The 13,082-nt window shown below is 44.7% G+C and overlaps 1 protein-coding gene across 5 annotated transcripts in view; it reads left to right on the top strand.

Moving 5' to 3' along the window:
- CYFIP2 (cytoplasmic FMR1 interacting protein 2) overlaps positions 1-12,037 on the top strand; it is a 123,733-nt gene extending 111,696 nt beyond the window's left edge. For all 5 annotated transcript variants that reach the window (XM_077895723.1, XM_077895721.1, XM_077895722.1 and 2 more), the window contains 3 exons: positions 5,295-5,533; positions 6,820-6,967; positions 9,249-12,037. In XM_077895723.1, the coding sequence (XP_077751849.1) occupies positions 5,295-5,533; positions 6,820-6,967; positions 9,249-9,416 (555 nt within the window). In that variant the 3' untranslated portion in view covers positions 9,417-12,037. The remainder of the gene's footprint in view (positions 1-5,294; positions 5,534-6,819; positions 6,968-9,248) is intronic.
- Positions 12,038-13,082: the final 1,045 nt, after the last annotated feature.

Raw genomic sequence — 13,082 nt, 5'->3', positions numbered from 1 at the left:
GACAGTGGGGAAGAATGTCTACAAAGCCTGTTAGTGGCAGGGTCACGTCTGGAATGAGATTTGCTGTTTCTCAGGCCTGAGTTCTTTCTTCTCACCTGTATCAACTATTATTCCAAGAAACAAGGAAGTCAGACAAGTATCTAATATGCTCCTGTTAGGTATTGGGAATTCTACTAAGTCCTCTTTGAGAATTAAAACCCCACACACCCCAAATACCAGCAGTTCACTTCTGGATATCTTTGCTAGAAAAACATTTATGGGAACACAGATGTTTACCATAGCATTGTTTGTTAAAATAAAAAAAAAAAAAACAGAAACAACCAGTAGAGGTTGTTATTTGACTAAATAGCAGGTTTTAAAGTTATCTGAATGCTGACTACTGGCTACATAATAATGAAGAGGAAAGATGAGATCTAGGTGCGACAGTGTGGACAGATCATAAGTGCGTGGTCAGGGGAAGAAAGCACACAACAAAAACCTTTCAGTGAAACTTTTCCTAAAACATGACATACTCATGGTCCGTAATGGCGACACTCTCTGAAGAGAGATGAAAGAGACAGAGATAGAATGATGACCACAGGAGACCTCAGCTTTATCCGTAATTTTCTAATATTTTCAAAAGCAAATAAGCTCATATATTAATTCTGTAATTAAAATGAAGTTTTACAGAGGTGCCTGGCTGTCTGAGTCATTCGAGTATGTGACTCTTGATCTCAAGGTCATGAGTTCGAGCCACACATTGGGTGTAGATTACATAAAAATAAAATTTTTGAAAATAAAATTAACTTTTCCAAACCAGTACCAGTTGCTATGAACATGGAGATGAGTAGAGCAGGACTCCTGCCTCAGAGAACTCAGAGACTGTGGCAGGAGTCAGGAAAGAAGAGAAGAGAGGAGGGAGGCAACAAAAGCATGTGCTGGCTCCTTTCAAACTGATTTGAGTAACTGGCACATTGTAGAGAGGCTGGGGGAGGAATTCTGAAGGAGGAGAACTGGGGCATCCCGGTGAGACAAGCTGGGGTGGTCTGTTTTATTCACCTTTGCCAACTTTTTAAAAGGTTTAGGATTCAGATCTTCACTTGGACTTGCATTCCAGGGATCCTTTCTGTTCTCATCACAAAAGCTGAGGAGTCTGAAGGACTCACACCCTCAGCAGGGGGCAGAAGGCAGCCTCTTCTCTCAAAAATCAGGGCAAGTATCTGGAGCACATCGCAGGACCCAATCTGCTCAGGTGTCACGCTGATGAGCAACCCTCGCCAGACCACCTGCGTGCCACCCACCTCCTACTGGAAATGGTGACTAAATGTTCAGTGGCATTTGGGTTCTTTGAGTCACCACAGGGAGAATTCAGATCCTGCGGAGTACACACATTTTCTTTTTTGGCCTTGAGAGGCTGAACAGAGGAGTCCTCTAAAGATTTCCTTTTAGGGAGAAATCCCCCAAGCCAGCGAGCGACATATAAATGTGTCTGCTCTGTTATTGGTGTCATCCTACAAGAATCTGGCCTCTCGCACCCAGGGTTTGGCATGTGTTTCCACTTAGAAGACTGTGAATTCCTTCCCTGTTCTGGTGAACACCATTTCCTTGGGACTGATAGAAATCTCCATTTGTCAAATGCCGAATCTTTAACAAACAAAAGCCTAGACATTCTGCTGGAGAGGAAGTGCCAGTTTTCTAAGGCACCCGGCCCTCAAGGAATAGCCCAAAATTTAGCCGTCCCAGAGATCAAAGAAAAGCTAATGAAATATTACCTTCCAAGCTAGCTGGGATTCAGGAGACTCACATAATAGCTAAGTCTGTGATGAGGAGGTTTTGACAAATAAATGTTTAAAGTCAAGAGGTTTTAATGGTGTTGCACTGTTTGCATTTATTTCTGGGACATGCTAAGGTGCTATCGTGGAAAGCAGGGAGCCTCATCCCAGCTTCCCACTTGAACCAATGCATAATCTGGTGTTAGACAATGTCTCAGCCTTTGTCTCCCCACCTTTGAAATGGGCTAACACCTGCTTTGCGGCCTTCGTTAAGCTGCCTGTTATGAGGGATGCCTGGGTGGCTCAGCAGTTGAGCACCTGCCTTCAACCCAGGGCGTGATCCTGGAGACCCCAGATCGGCTCCCCACAGGGAGTCTACTTCTTCCTCTGCCTCTGCAGAGAGAGAGAGTCTCTGCCACTCTCTCTCTCTCTGTGTCTCTCATGAATAAATAAATGAAATCTTAAAAATGTTTAAAAAAAGAAGCTGCCTTTCATGAATGTTATGATAAACAAGGACAAGTAAAAGACTTTTAAAAAACACAAAGGATTATATAAAGGATTATCAAGGTATCATTCTCCTCCAAAGGGTACTAAATGTAATCAGAGTATTCTGTGCAGAAATTTATTTCCACATTTATTTTCACAATGCTTTTTCTATTCCCTTGTTAACTCAGAGAAGAATGGCAGAAGAAGAAAAATCCCCCCCACTGAGTAGAATAGAAAAGAAATGGATGAGATTTATGTGAAACACACACAATATATATATGTACATAACACCAAGTCTCAAAGTGGTGGCCTTTGCTGCAAATAGTCATTAATACGCTTTTTCAAAGCAAGCCAAAAAGGATAGACACATCCATAAGAAAAAGGACATGGAAGAAAACTGACACCCTAAAAAGTATAAATGCCAACAGCGAAAGTGTACAAGGAGCAGACTTAAGGCAGTTTTCTTTTGGTCTAGTTGGCTACTATGTTGCAAAAGTCTTTTAAAATATGTGCTCACTTCCACTGTGGAGTCCTACTCCTGGGATTTTATCCTAAGAAAATAATCAGAGACAAGTGTTATGTATAAGGATAGTTGCTTAAGAATTGTCTCTAATAATGAAATTTGTATACACTTTAAAATAACCAGTAAGAGTAGAAGACTCAATAAATGGTGATCTATCAGTGGCCATTTTATGTAACCATTAAAAAATTATGTTACTGAAAATATTGAAGGAAATGGTTTTGTAAGCTGCTGCTATCCAAAGAGAAAAAAAAGCAAGATAGACCATATGATCCAAATTCTATTAAATATAGACACACACACACACACACACACACACACATACATTAACACAAATCACAGATCGGTATTTTAAGATAACCTGATTCCTAGGTAATGGGGTTTATGGGAGATTTTTATTTTCTTATGACTTCTTTGAAAGTGGTTTTCCATATTTACCCAAGTGACTGTGTGTTACTTTTACAGTTCCCAGGAGAAACTGAAGGGTGAATGATTTTCTGAGGAAAGGGCAAAGCCCCTAAATGTTTTCCATCAGGGGCCCTTTTGGTTGTTCACCAGAGTTCAAAGTCTGTCTGTAGATTTATAAACCCCATTGCTAATTTTTAGTTCCCACCATGGTTGTCAGGCCCTGGGGATTGATTCAGACTAACTAGATACACAGGAGATTAATTAGTAAACCAGAAGTCTCTGTGTTAATTTATGAAGAATATTCATGACTTGAGAGCAAATATGGGTCCTTTATTTATCTACTGACCATCTTCTCTGTAGTGGAGAGAGATGGAGAAAGTGGAGAGCCCTTTCAGGGTCCAAATACCACCGTAAAGTGTTGCCTAATGTAAGAACAGAATCAAGTACTAGGTTCAGGATTTTTTTTTTAAGACCTATTTCTAGCCAACTGTGGCAACTCGAGTGGTCTCATCTCTGCTCAGGAGCTTTCTCTGCCTACGGAATCAAGATGAGTCACCGTGAATCCAGGGTTCCCTCTCCTTCATGCTTGAAACACATGTTGTCTTCCCTAATTCACATTTTTTGTCCTAGACTTCTTTCAGTTTATGGTTGTCATGACAACTAAGCTCATGGCCCATTTTTCTAACACGCCCCAGGGTTATGTTTCCTGATTTATTTCCCCCTGTGGATTAATTTAGAGGTTGCACTCCTTGTAGGGGTTCCAGAGTGGGACCTTACAGGGAGAAGTCAGGTAGACTTCCTCCAGGTACTCTATAAAATGAGCTGTCTGGAGAGACTTCCCTCTGGAGAGCAGACCCCATGAGTGCCCTATGGGCCTCTCCGTCTCAGAGGACAGCCTCCTCTAGCCATGTCCCTAGCTTTCGAGACCTTACTTTGACTTAAAATTTTAAAATCTATCTACTATTTGCAAATGGTTTTGAGACTTCCACCCCCAGACATTTTTACTCATAATGCAGACGGTAATGTGTTTTGATGTGCTTGTCTAGCGAGCTGATTATTAGTTATGCAATAACCAGGACCCAGATGTGAAGCCAGTTTAAATTATTAATAGAGATAGCTTACAGTGGCCAGAGGACTTCTAATGGGAGGAAATGATCCTGTAAAATCAGTGGCAAATTTTAAAAGACTAACATATGCTTATTGTAGAACATTCAACTGTACAGGAATATTTAAAGTAAAAAGAGAAAATCTTGCCTGCTTCTCCAAGCCCATCTGTTCCACAGTTGACATTTCCTTCTAAACTAGTTTATACACACACACACACACACACACACACACACACACCCCACATATAGTTTTGTTTGTTTGCCTGTGGATGACATGTTGTTGATGGGGGGTTTTTTTGTTTTTTGTTTTTTGTTTTGTTTTGTTTTCTTTGCAGGAATACTTTTATTTATGCTGAGCAACTGGTTTATTTTTCCCTTTTGGACATTAAGTTAATCGACTGTGTCCTCCTTCTTGGGTGGTTGGGCAGTGCCAAGTTTTTGACGTATGGCAAGTCTTTTGGGTATGATCCCATTCCTGGTTGTTGTTGATGTTTTTAATAGGATTATAGCATACATCCTTTTCTGAAACTTGCTTTATATTCACTTAACAATTTAACTCATAGATCTAGACAGTCAGGATGTAAATCCCAGCTTTTACCACTCATTGGCTGCCACTCTGAACCTCAGTTTCTTTATCAGTAAAATGGGGATGCCGATGGCATGTATTTCCTGGGGTTGGTATGAGGAATAAATAGCTCAGAGCAGGGCCTGATGTATTATACACACTCTCAGTAAGTGTGAACGACTCAGTCTTTTCAGTGGATACATAGCATTTCATTATGTAGTAGACTGGGATTTTTTTTAGTTTGACTCTTCCTCCCTGATGGCTCCTAGATTTTACTTACCACAAGTAAGTCTTATCACAAGACTCCCTGCTACTGCACTAGGACCTACAAAGTTAGTGCCCAGCTCTGGGTGAGATGTCCAGGTACAGCCAGCCCTAGGGTATGGGAATCTCTGGTGAGAGGTGGAAGATGGGGTCTGGGGTGAGGATAGAAGATTTATGTACTTCTCTGTTCCCAGCAAATCGCCATCGCTCGGGAGGGCGACCTGCTGACCAAAGAGCGGTTGTGCTGTGGCCTGTCCATGTTTGAGGTCATCCTGACACGCATTCGGAGCTACCTGCAGGACCCCATCTGGCGGGGCCCACCGCCCACCAATGGAGTCATGCACGTCGATGAGTGTGTGGAGTTCCACCGGCTCTGGAGCGCCATGCAGTTCGTCTACTGCATTCCCGTGGGGACCAACGAGTTCACGGCTGAGTGAGTACCCTCGGGGAATGGCGAGTCATCACCCAGCTTCCATGTCTCCCCCCACCAAGAGTCACCAAGCTACCAGGGCTCAACCAGAAAAGTGATCAGGGACAGATTGTCTGACAACTATTTATTGAATACATACTGTGTGCCAAGTGCCAGACAGAAACCAGTGCTGAGCAAAAGTAGATGGTTCCTGGCCTCATACAGCAAAGGCAGGAAGGGCAACAGGTGCCTGAGAAGAGAGCTGAGTGGGTTATTGGAATGTAAGTGACATAGTAGAACTGAGCCTTGAACATTGCCTGGGATTCAGCTCTTAGGAGGTGAGGACATTCCAGGAAAAGCAACAAGTGCCTCCTCAGGAGAGCGTCATGCCCTAACTGCTCATACTAGCCTGGCTCGTGAGGCCTGTACTCTTGAAAACCAAGAAACCTTCTAAAGGAACCCAATATTGTCATCAGAAAAGACAGAAGCAGATTCCAGTTCTTCCTTCCCTCACCCAGCTACCCATCAAGAGTAGTGCAATAAAGAAGGCAGACAAGGTCTCTGCTCCAGGAGCCAAGAGCCCCTGAGAATGAGCGAGTAAGGCCAGAGAAGGCTTCCCTGAGGAAGTGCTGTTGGGACTGGGCTGGGCTGAGCAAGCTGTTTCCAGAGCAGCTGCTGGGCCTGCGCTTCTAGCCAGAGTGATGGGGAAACAGGAAAGCCTGCCCAGGGGGCTGCAGCTGCTGCTCGAGGATAAGAAAAACAGCAGAGAGATGACCCCGCAGCCTCTGGACCTGCCCAGGATGCTGTCGGGGGCTTGTGGCACGCAGGCTGAGCTTCCCAGACCCAGAGGACTTGCAGCGCCCACGGCCCAGCAGCAGCTGCTCACCCGCACAGCACACCCGTCCCTGCCCGCTCAGCCTCCACAGGCCGCTTGGTCTGCAGGTTTAAAAGGGTCCTTCACTTCACAAGCATTCCTCTGGCTCCCTTACAGAGGCGAGACAGATTCTCATCCAAATTCGAATCAGCCACAGAAATCTCAAGGAATGGTTGAATTTTTTCCCTCCAAGTGTATACATCATCAGTGGCCGACAGGCTGGCACCTCTCTGTGGTTAGAGAGACTTGTAATATATCCATAGTCCCTGGATCAAAGCAAATGTATGCTCACGTCTTACCTTGCACCCACTTTACAGATTGAGAGGATTGACCCAGGGACTGGCTGGCTCACTATCTACACTCCTGGCCCAAGATGAGGATCTTCCCCCACCCTCCCCTGCCCTTCATTCCAGCTGCTTTCTCTCCTCACTCCCAGGCAATGTTTTGGTGACGGTTTGAACTGGGCTGGCTGCTCCATCATTGTCCTGCTGGGACAACAGCGTCGCTTTGACCTGTTTGACTTCTGTTACCACCTGCTAAAAGTACAGAGGCAAGATGGGAAGGATGAGGTCATTAAGAATGTGGTAAGCAGCTAAGGGCTGGGGCCTGGGGAGTGGGGCCAGGCCTGACAAGCAGGCTTTCATCTGCGAAGGAGGGCGAACTGTTTATGGAGGCCAAGTCCCCACACCACAGGTAGGTACAAAGATGCTCAGCAGTCGGGGACCTTCTCGTAGGAAGCCATGAGTCACTTGCTCATAACCTGCTGGGATGAATCAGGTCACCCTGCAGGGCCGGGCCAGGCTCCAGACCTGAATTACCCCTATCTTGTGCCAGCCAGACTGCTGATGCTGGCACTGCAGCCACACAGACTGTCACTGAACACAGAAGTTGTGCCTGTACAGGGATGGGAGAAGCGTCATCATAGGGTAAGCGGGGCTGCTGTAGGGGCAATTGAAAAGGGCTGTCTAAACTGAGCTGAGGCAACGGGTGGTCAGAGAAGGCCTCCCTGGAGGCGATGTTTGGACTGAGTCCAGAATGACCAGCAGCCAATAAACCAGGCAAAATATGGGGTGCAGGGTGGGGAGGATATTCCAGATAAGAGGGATCAGCTTGCTGTAGCATAGGCCCAGAGACATGAAGATGTATGGCTGGAACAAAGAGTTAGGTCCCTAGGACCAGCCGAAAGGAGGAGGAAGCAGAAGCCTCCTCATAAAGGGGTTCTTTGGCCATTATGGTAAGCTATATCTAAGCATTTGAACCATCGTTAAGTGTACAGCGTGGTGGCATTAGGTTCACTCACACGGTCATGCAGCCATCACCACTATTCACCTCCAAAACTTTCTCAGCTTCCCAAACTGAAACACTACACCCACCAAACAAGAACCCCCCAGTCTCCCCTCCCCCCAACCTCTGGTAACCACCTAACCCTAACTTCCACCTTCCGTGTCAAGGATTTGACGACTCGAGGTCCCTCATCTAGAGGAGTCATACAGTATTTACCCTTTCATGACTGGCTTATTTCACTTAGCATCATGTGTTCAAGGTCCCCTATGCTGTAGCTTGTATCAGAGTTTTCTTCCTTTTGAAGGCTGAATAATGTTCCATTGTATGTATACACCACATTTTGTTTATCCACTCATCCATCAATGAACACTTGAGTTGCTTCCACTTTTGGGCTATTGTGAATATGCTCCTGTGATCATGAGTATACAGATATTTGTCCAAGCCCCTGCTCTCAGTGCTTTTGGGTATCTCCCTATAAGTGGAATTGCTGGATTACACGCTAATTCTATTTTTAATGTTTGAGGAACTGCCATACTGTTTTCAGTAGTGGCTGCGCCATTTTACATTCCCACCAGCAATGCGTAAGAGTTCCAGTTTTTCCACCTCCTTCCTAGCACTTGGTGTTCTCTGGGGTTTTTGATAATAGCCATCATAATGGATATGAAGTCATATCTCATTCTGATTTCAATTCCCATTTCACTAATGATTTAGTGATGTTGAACGTCTTTTCACATGCTTATTGGCTGTTTGTTTTCTTTGGAGAAATGTCCATTCAAGTCCTTTGTTTGCTTTTTAATTGGATTGTTTTGTTGTTGTTGTTGAGTTGTAGAATTCTTTATATATTCTGGATATTAATCACTTATTTAATATTTGAGTTGCAGATATTTTCACCCATTCTGTGGGATTGTCCTTTCACTCTGTTAATAGTGTCCTTTGATGCAGATAAGTCTTCAATTTTGATGTGGTTTGTGTTTTCTTTTATTACTTATGCTTTTGGTGTCACGTCTAAGAAATCATTGCCAAATTCAATGTCATGAAGATTTTTCTCTGTTTTCTTCTAAGAGTTTTATAGTTTTAGATCCTATGTTTAGGTCTTTAAACCACCTTGAAGTTTGTTTTTTTATATTGTATATTATATAAAGTAAGGATCCAGCTTCATTCTTTTGCATGTGGATATCCAGTTTTCCCAGCACCGTTTATTGAGAACACCGTCCTTTCTCTGCTGAACGGTTTTGGCACCCTTGTTCACCCTTGTTAAACATCATTTGCCCATATATGGAAGAGTTTATTTCTGAGCTGTCTATTCCATTGATCTATAGGCCTGTCTTCATGCCAGTGTCATATTATTTTGATTATTGTAGCCTTGTAGTAAATTTTGAAACAGACCAAAGGTTTTATAGCCAAGTTAACACTTGATTGCTAAGCTCTGGAAACCCACAGAAGGTCTTAAGCAAGAGAGGATCCTGATCATTGAAGCATCAGGACCCTGGACCCCAACCTCACTGAATTCTCTTGCTCTTGCTTTTTATTTCTCTGTCCCCTCCTCCTGCCCCTAACTTGCACATCCCTGTCCATCTGCAGCCCCTGAAGAAGATGGCCGACAGAATTAGGAAGTACCAGATCTTGAACAATGAGGTTTTTGCCATCCTGAACAAGTACATGAAATCCGTGGAGACGGACAGCTCCACCGTAGAGCATGTGCGTTGCTTCCAGCCACCCATCCACCAGTCCCTGGCCACCACCTGCTAGGTGGAAGGTCCTGCAGATCCTTCACCTGGAAGAGAAGAAGCACCAGGAGAGAGGAAGCCATGGCCAGCCTGCAGCAGGGTCTGACTGGACAGCACATGGGATAAGCCTGGAAGCAAACAAGAACCTCCCCAAACACATCTACACCTCCCAAGGGCTGGGCCTGTGCATGCTCTCCCATGACATCTCCATGGTGGTTTTTCCATAGCGTAAATGAAAACAAAAATGAAAAGAAACAGGGCAGTATGTGCTTTTTCTTTTCTTTTTTCCCTCAGCTGTGTTAAGAGCCCTAGTTTCACCCCTTCTTCATCTCACAGCCCTGCCCCCCCATCCGTGGTTGCTTCTCAAGACCTCCTCCCAGATGATAACCTCCTACTTGGTGCCCACATGTGACCTCAGGAGGGAAGTCTTAGTGCTGGAGACAAGAGCATGGCTATACCTCAAGATATCAGTCTGACCTGACAGGCGTGTCCCACTTCTTGGCTTCTTCCCCTCCTCTGGCCCCTTACCACCAACAGTACTTGTGGACCAGACGCTGAGAGCCATGGGAGACAAAAGACAAGGTTCCTGGTACTGGCACCGTGATAGATGGTGTTGGCTCTGGGCCTTCCATGAACTCCCCAAACCACACTCCCCTCTCAGGGTGCTCCAAGGGAGAACTCAGAAATGCATTCACAGCTGTATCTCACTGAGTGGAATTAGGGTAGGAAGATGGTCAGGCCTGCTGTACAGAAGCAGTATTTATTGACATAGCCAGGAATTCCCTAGCCCCGAACAAAAAGCTCTTAGACCATCTCAGCTTGATGAGGAAGTGGTTCCTTTATTCATCAAGCAAATACCGTGAGTAGCTGGACACTGGGAATGCAGCACCGAACGGTTCAGCTGTACTGCCCTCAGCACTAGCCGGTGACCAAATTAGGGACCACTTCTCTGCACAGACTCTCATCAAGGCAAACTCCCACGAGAAAGAAATTATTAAGAGGTTATTTCAACAGAAGCCCAAAGCATATTGGGGTCAGGGAGGTAAGGAATATAAGTTACACTTGTCAATGAGTTTTTAATACCAGGATACACTCCCAGAAAAGGAATCCTGTGTTGGTGAATCGGGACTTTCATCGTCCTAGAAGCTGAAAGATCCTTGGGATGTTTTATCTCTTGCTCTCAACGTCCTTAGTGTTCCTTAACTTAGATTTTGAGGCATGTGGTGTTGCTCACAGGGGCATACCTACTTCGATTTCTCTGAACCAAAAGTCTTTGCAGAATGTCTCATTACAGAGCATCTCTTCTTCAAAGGGAGCCTGTGACCCTGAGCTTGTAAGAAAATATAAAGTGAGACATTTAATATCTCTCCCCCAACCCAGGTAGGCAAAGAAAGGAGAGAAAAATAGAACGGCACTGATCCTCCTCCCTCAGGGCAGATAAATGGAAATGATAACCATTAGTCAGATGGCCCATGTTAACCCCATGGAAAGAGCAAAAACAGTCCATAGCAAGAGGGTTGTGTGATACACTCTGCTTACCAGGGAGGAGCCAGGTGGGGCTCACCAAGTGTGCTCCAAGAGCCTACATCAGGATGTCCTGAGACGAGCACATTGGATTTCTGGGCCTGACCCCAAACCAATTAAGTTTGCATCTCTGAGAGTAGCAGGGAGATCTGCACTTCCCACAAGCGCTCTCAGTTGTGTTGCACATGGAAATCTGAGGACCACTGCCATAGAGGGTCTCTCCACTCCCCACCTTGGACTTTGAATTCCCTCTGAGCCATGAAAGAAGATATTTGTAGGGTAGGAAAACTACCGTCCAGGGTGGAAACTGGCAGCCTCCCGTCTGGACTTGCCACTTATCCTATTCTGATTTTTTTGTTTTTTCCTCTTGATGAGCATAGATGTGTCCCAAAGGCGAAAGGGAGAGGCTATGCCACGTGGTCAAACATGCCTTCCAAAACCACATTAAAGTCTCTAAGCACCAGTGTTCTGAATTTTCACTCCCGTCTGGGGACAGTGGGTATTTCAGATAGGCGACCAACTATTAAATCCTAGAGTTTATTCCAAATCCTTGACCATTGCTTTTGTGGAGATTTGGATCATCCGTTTGATGGGATTGCTTTTTCAACAGCCAGCCCCTAGGTCCTGCATTCGTAAACCTGAATCTGACCCCCTCGGTAGAATCCTATTATCTTCAGGAGATTGGACCCTGGTAAACTGAGGTCTTCACCTTAAGGAGAGACATTTCATTTCCCTCACTCGCTGGCAGCATTTATTTATGAATACCAAACAGGTTTAATATTCTTTCCTCTCTGATATTCCTGCCACCTTTGATTTGATTTTTTGTGTGTGTCTAAGAACCAGGAAAAAAAATCTTAGGTTTTAAAAAGTTTTAAAAAAAAATTGTTTCAGAAACTGTCAAATGTACCATATTTGTATTAAGAGTTGTTGGGGATTTTTGTACAATGAATTTACATTTATTTATGTTGACTTCTATTTACGCTTGTGATCAAATAATGATGTTAAATTCTTAAACCATATTTGCTATGCAGCTGAAGATGATATTTTGCTTTGTATTTTGGGGTATCTGTGTTGAGTTGATAAACATTTCCATCTCCATTAAAACTGCTTCCAAACCAGCATCTTGGCCCTGATTCCTGGTCTTATTCCAGGGCTCATGGATCTGTGGAAGGTCACATGAACACTTGTGACTAAGAAAACATCCCAAAAGAGAATGGAAGGAGATAGGGAATAGGAAGCAGGTCAGTGCATCCTAAACTAATGGCTTGTTGTGCTTTCTCCTGGGGGCATGACCTTTACCAACTGACTTACACTGGACAAGATACAGGCTGGTAGTTCCTGCTCTTCAGGATTTCATAGTCTCACTGAATGATCCCTTGTTTCAGAGGAGAGTTGGGAACTAATATTTAACAAGACCTGATGTGTTCAGACACCGTGCTAAAACCCATCCCTCCATTTCTTCGAATCAGCTGCAGCCACTCTGTGTGTTATAGATCCCACCTTGGAGAGAGAGGCTCTGCAGTGTGTTTCCGCACAGTTACTAAGTGACAGTTCTGATTTGAACCCAGTTTCAAAGCCTGAGCTTTTTCTCTCATGCTGGCATGAACTGATCAGCCAGGCCAGACCCCGAACCTAGACTTAGGGCCACTGGACTTTTCAGGTTTTTGGGTGAGTAAGATAGAGCAGAGCCTGGTATCAGGAAAAAGGCCCAGCATGGTGTCAGGGGAGTTCCCAGGCTGAAGGTACCTCTCCCCCCTCATCAGAAAGGGTGACACCAGAACACTAGAAGGTTGAGTTTAAAACCAACACCAGTACTTGGAGTCTCATATTTAATGGAGCAGCAACTTTCCTAAAGATGAGTCCTAGGGCATTATGACTCCCCTTTGGCTCTGGCCTTGGGCAGCCCTCTAATCTCTTAGGTCGTTGGTTCCCTCTTTTTCAACTTGGACAAAATAATCTGAGGTCCCCTCCAGCTTTACTATCCCGATTCCCGATAATGTCCCAGTGGGGTACTCTGAGGGGCCTGACTCACAAATTTGCAATCTTTTTCAGCCATGTGTCACCACCTTCCAAGGAATCTCATCATTATGGGTTGTATATTTGAGCTGGTGTAGATGGGATGCAATTGGTATAGTCCTGAGAGATGCTCAGTGAAAAGGGGGTT

This window comes from Canis aureus, chromosome 4 (genome assembly GCF_053574225.1).
Source record: "Canis aureus isolate CA01 chromosome 4, VMU_Caureus_v.1.0, whole genome shotgun sequence".
NCBI lineage: Eukaryota > Metazoa > Chordata > Mammalia > Carnivora > Canidae > Canis > Canis aureus.
The sequence above is the reverse complement of the archived record's forward strand: the minus strand, read 5'-3'. Positions and strand labels throughout refer to the sequence as shown.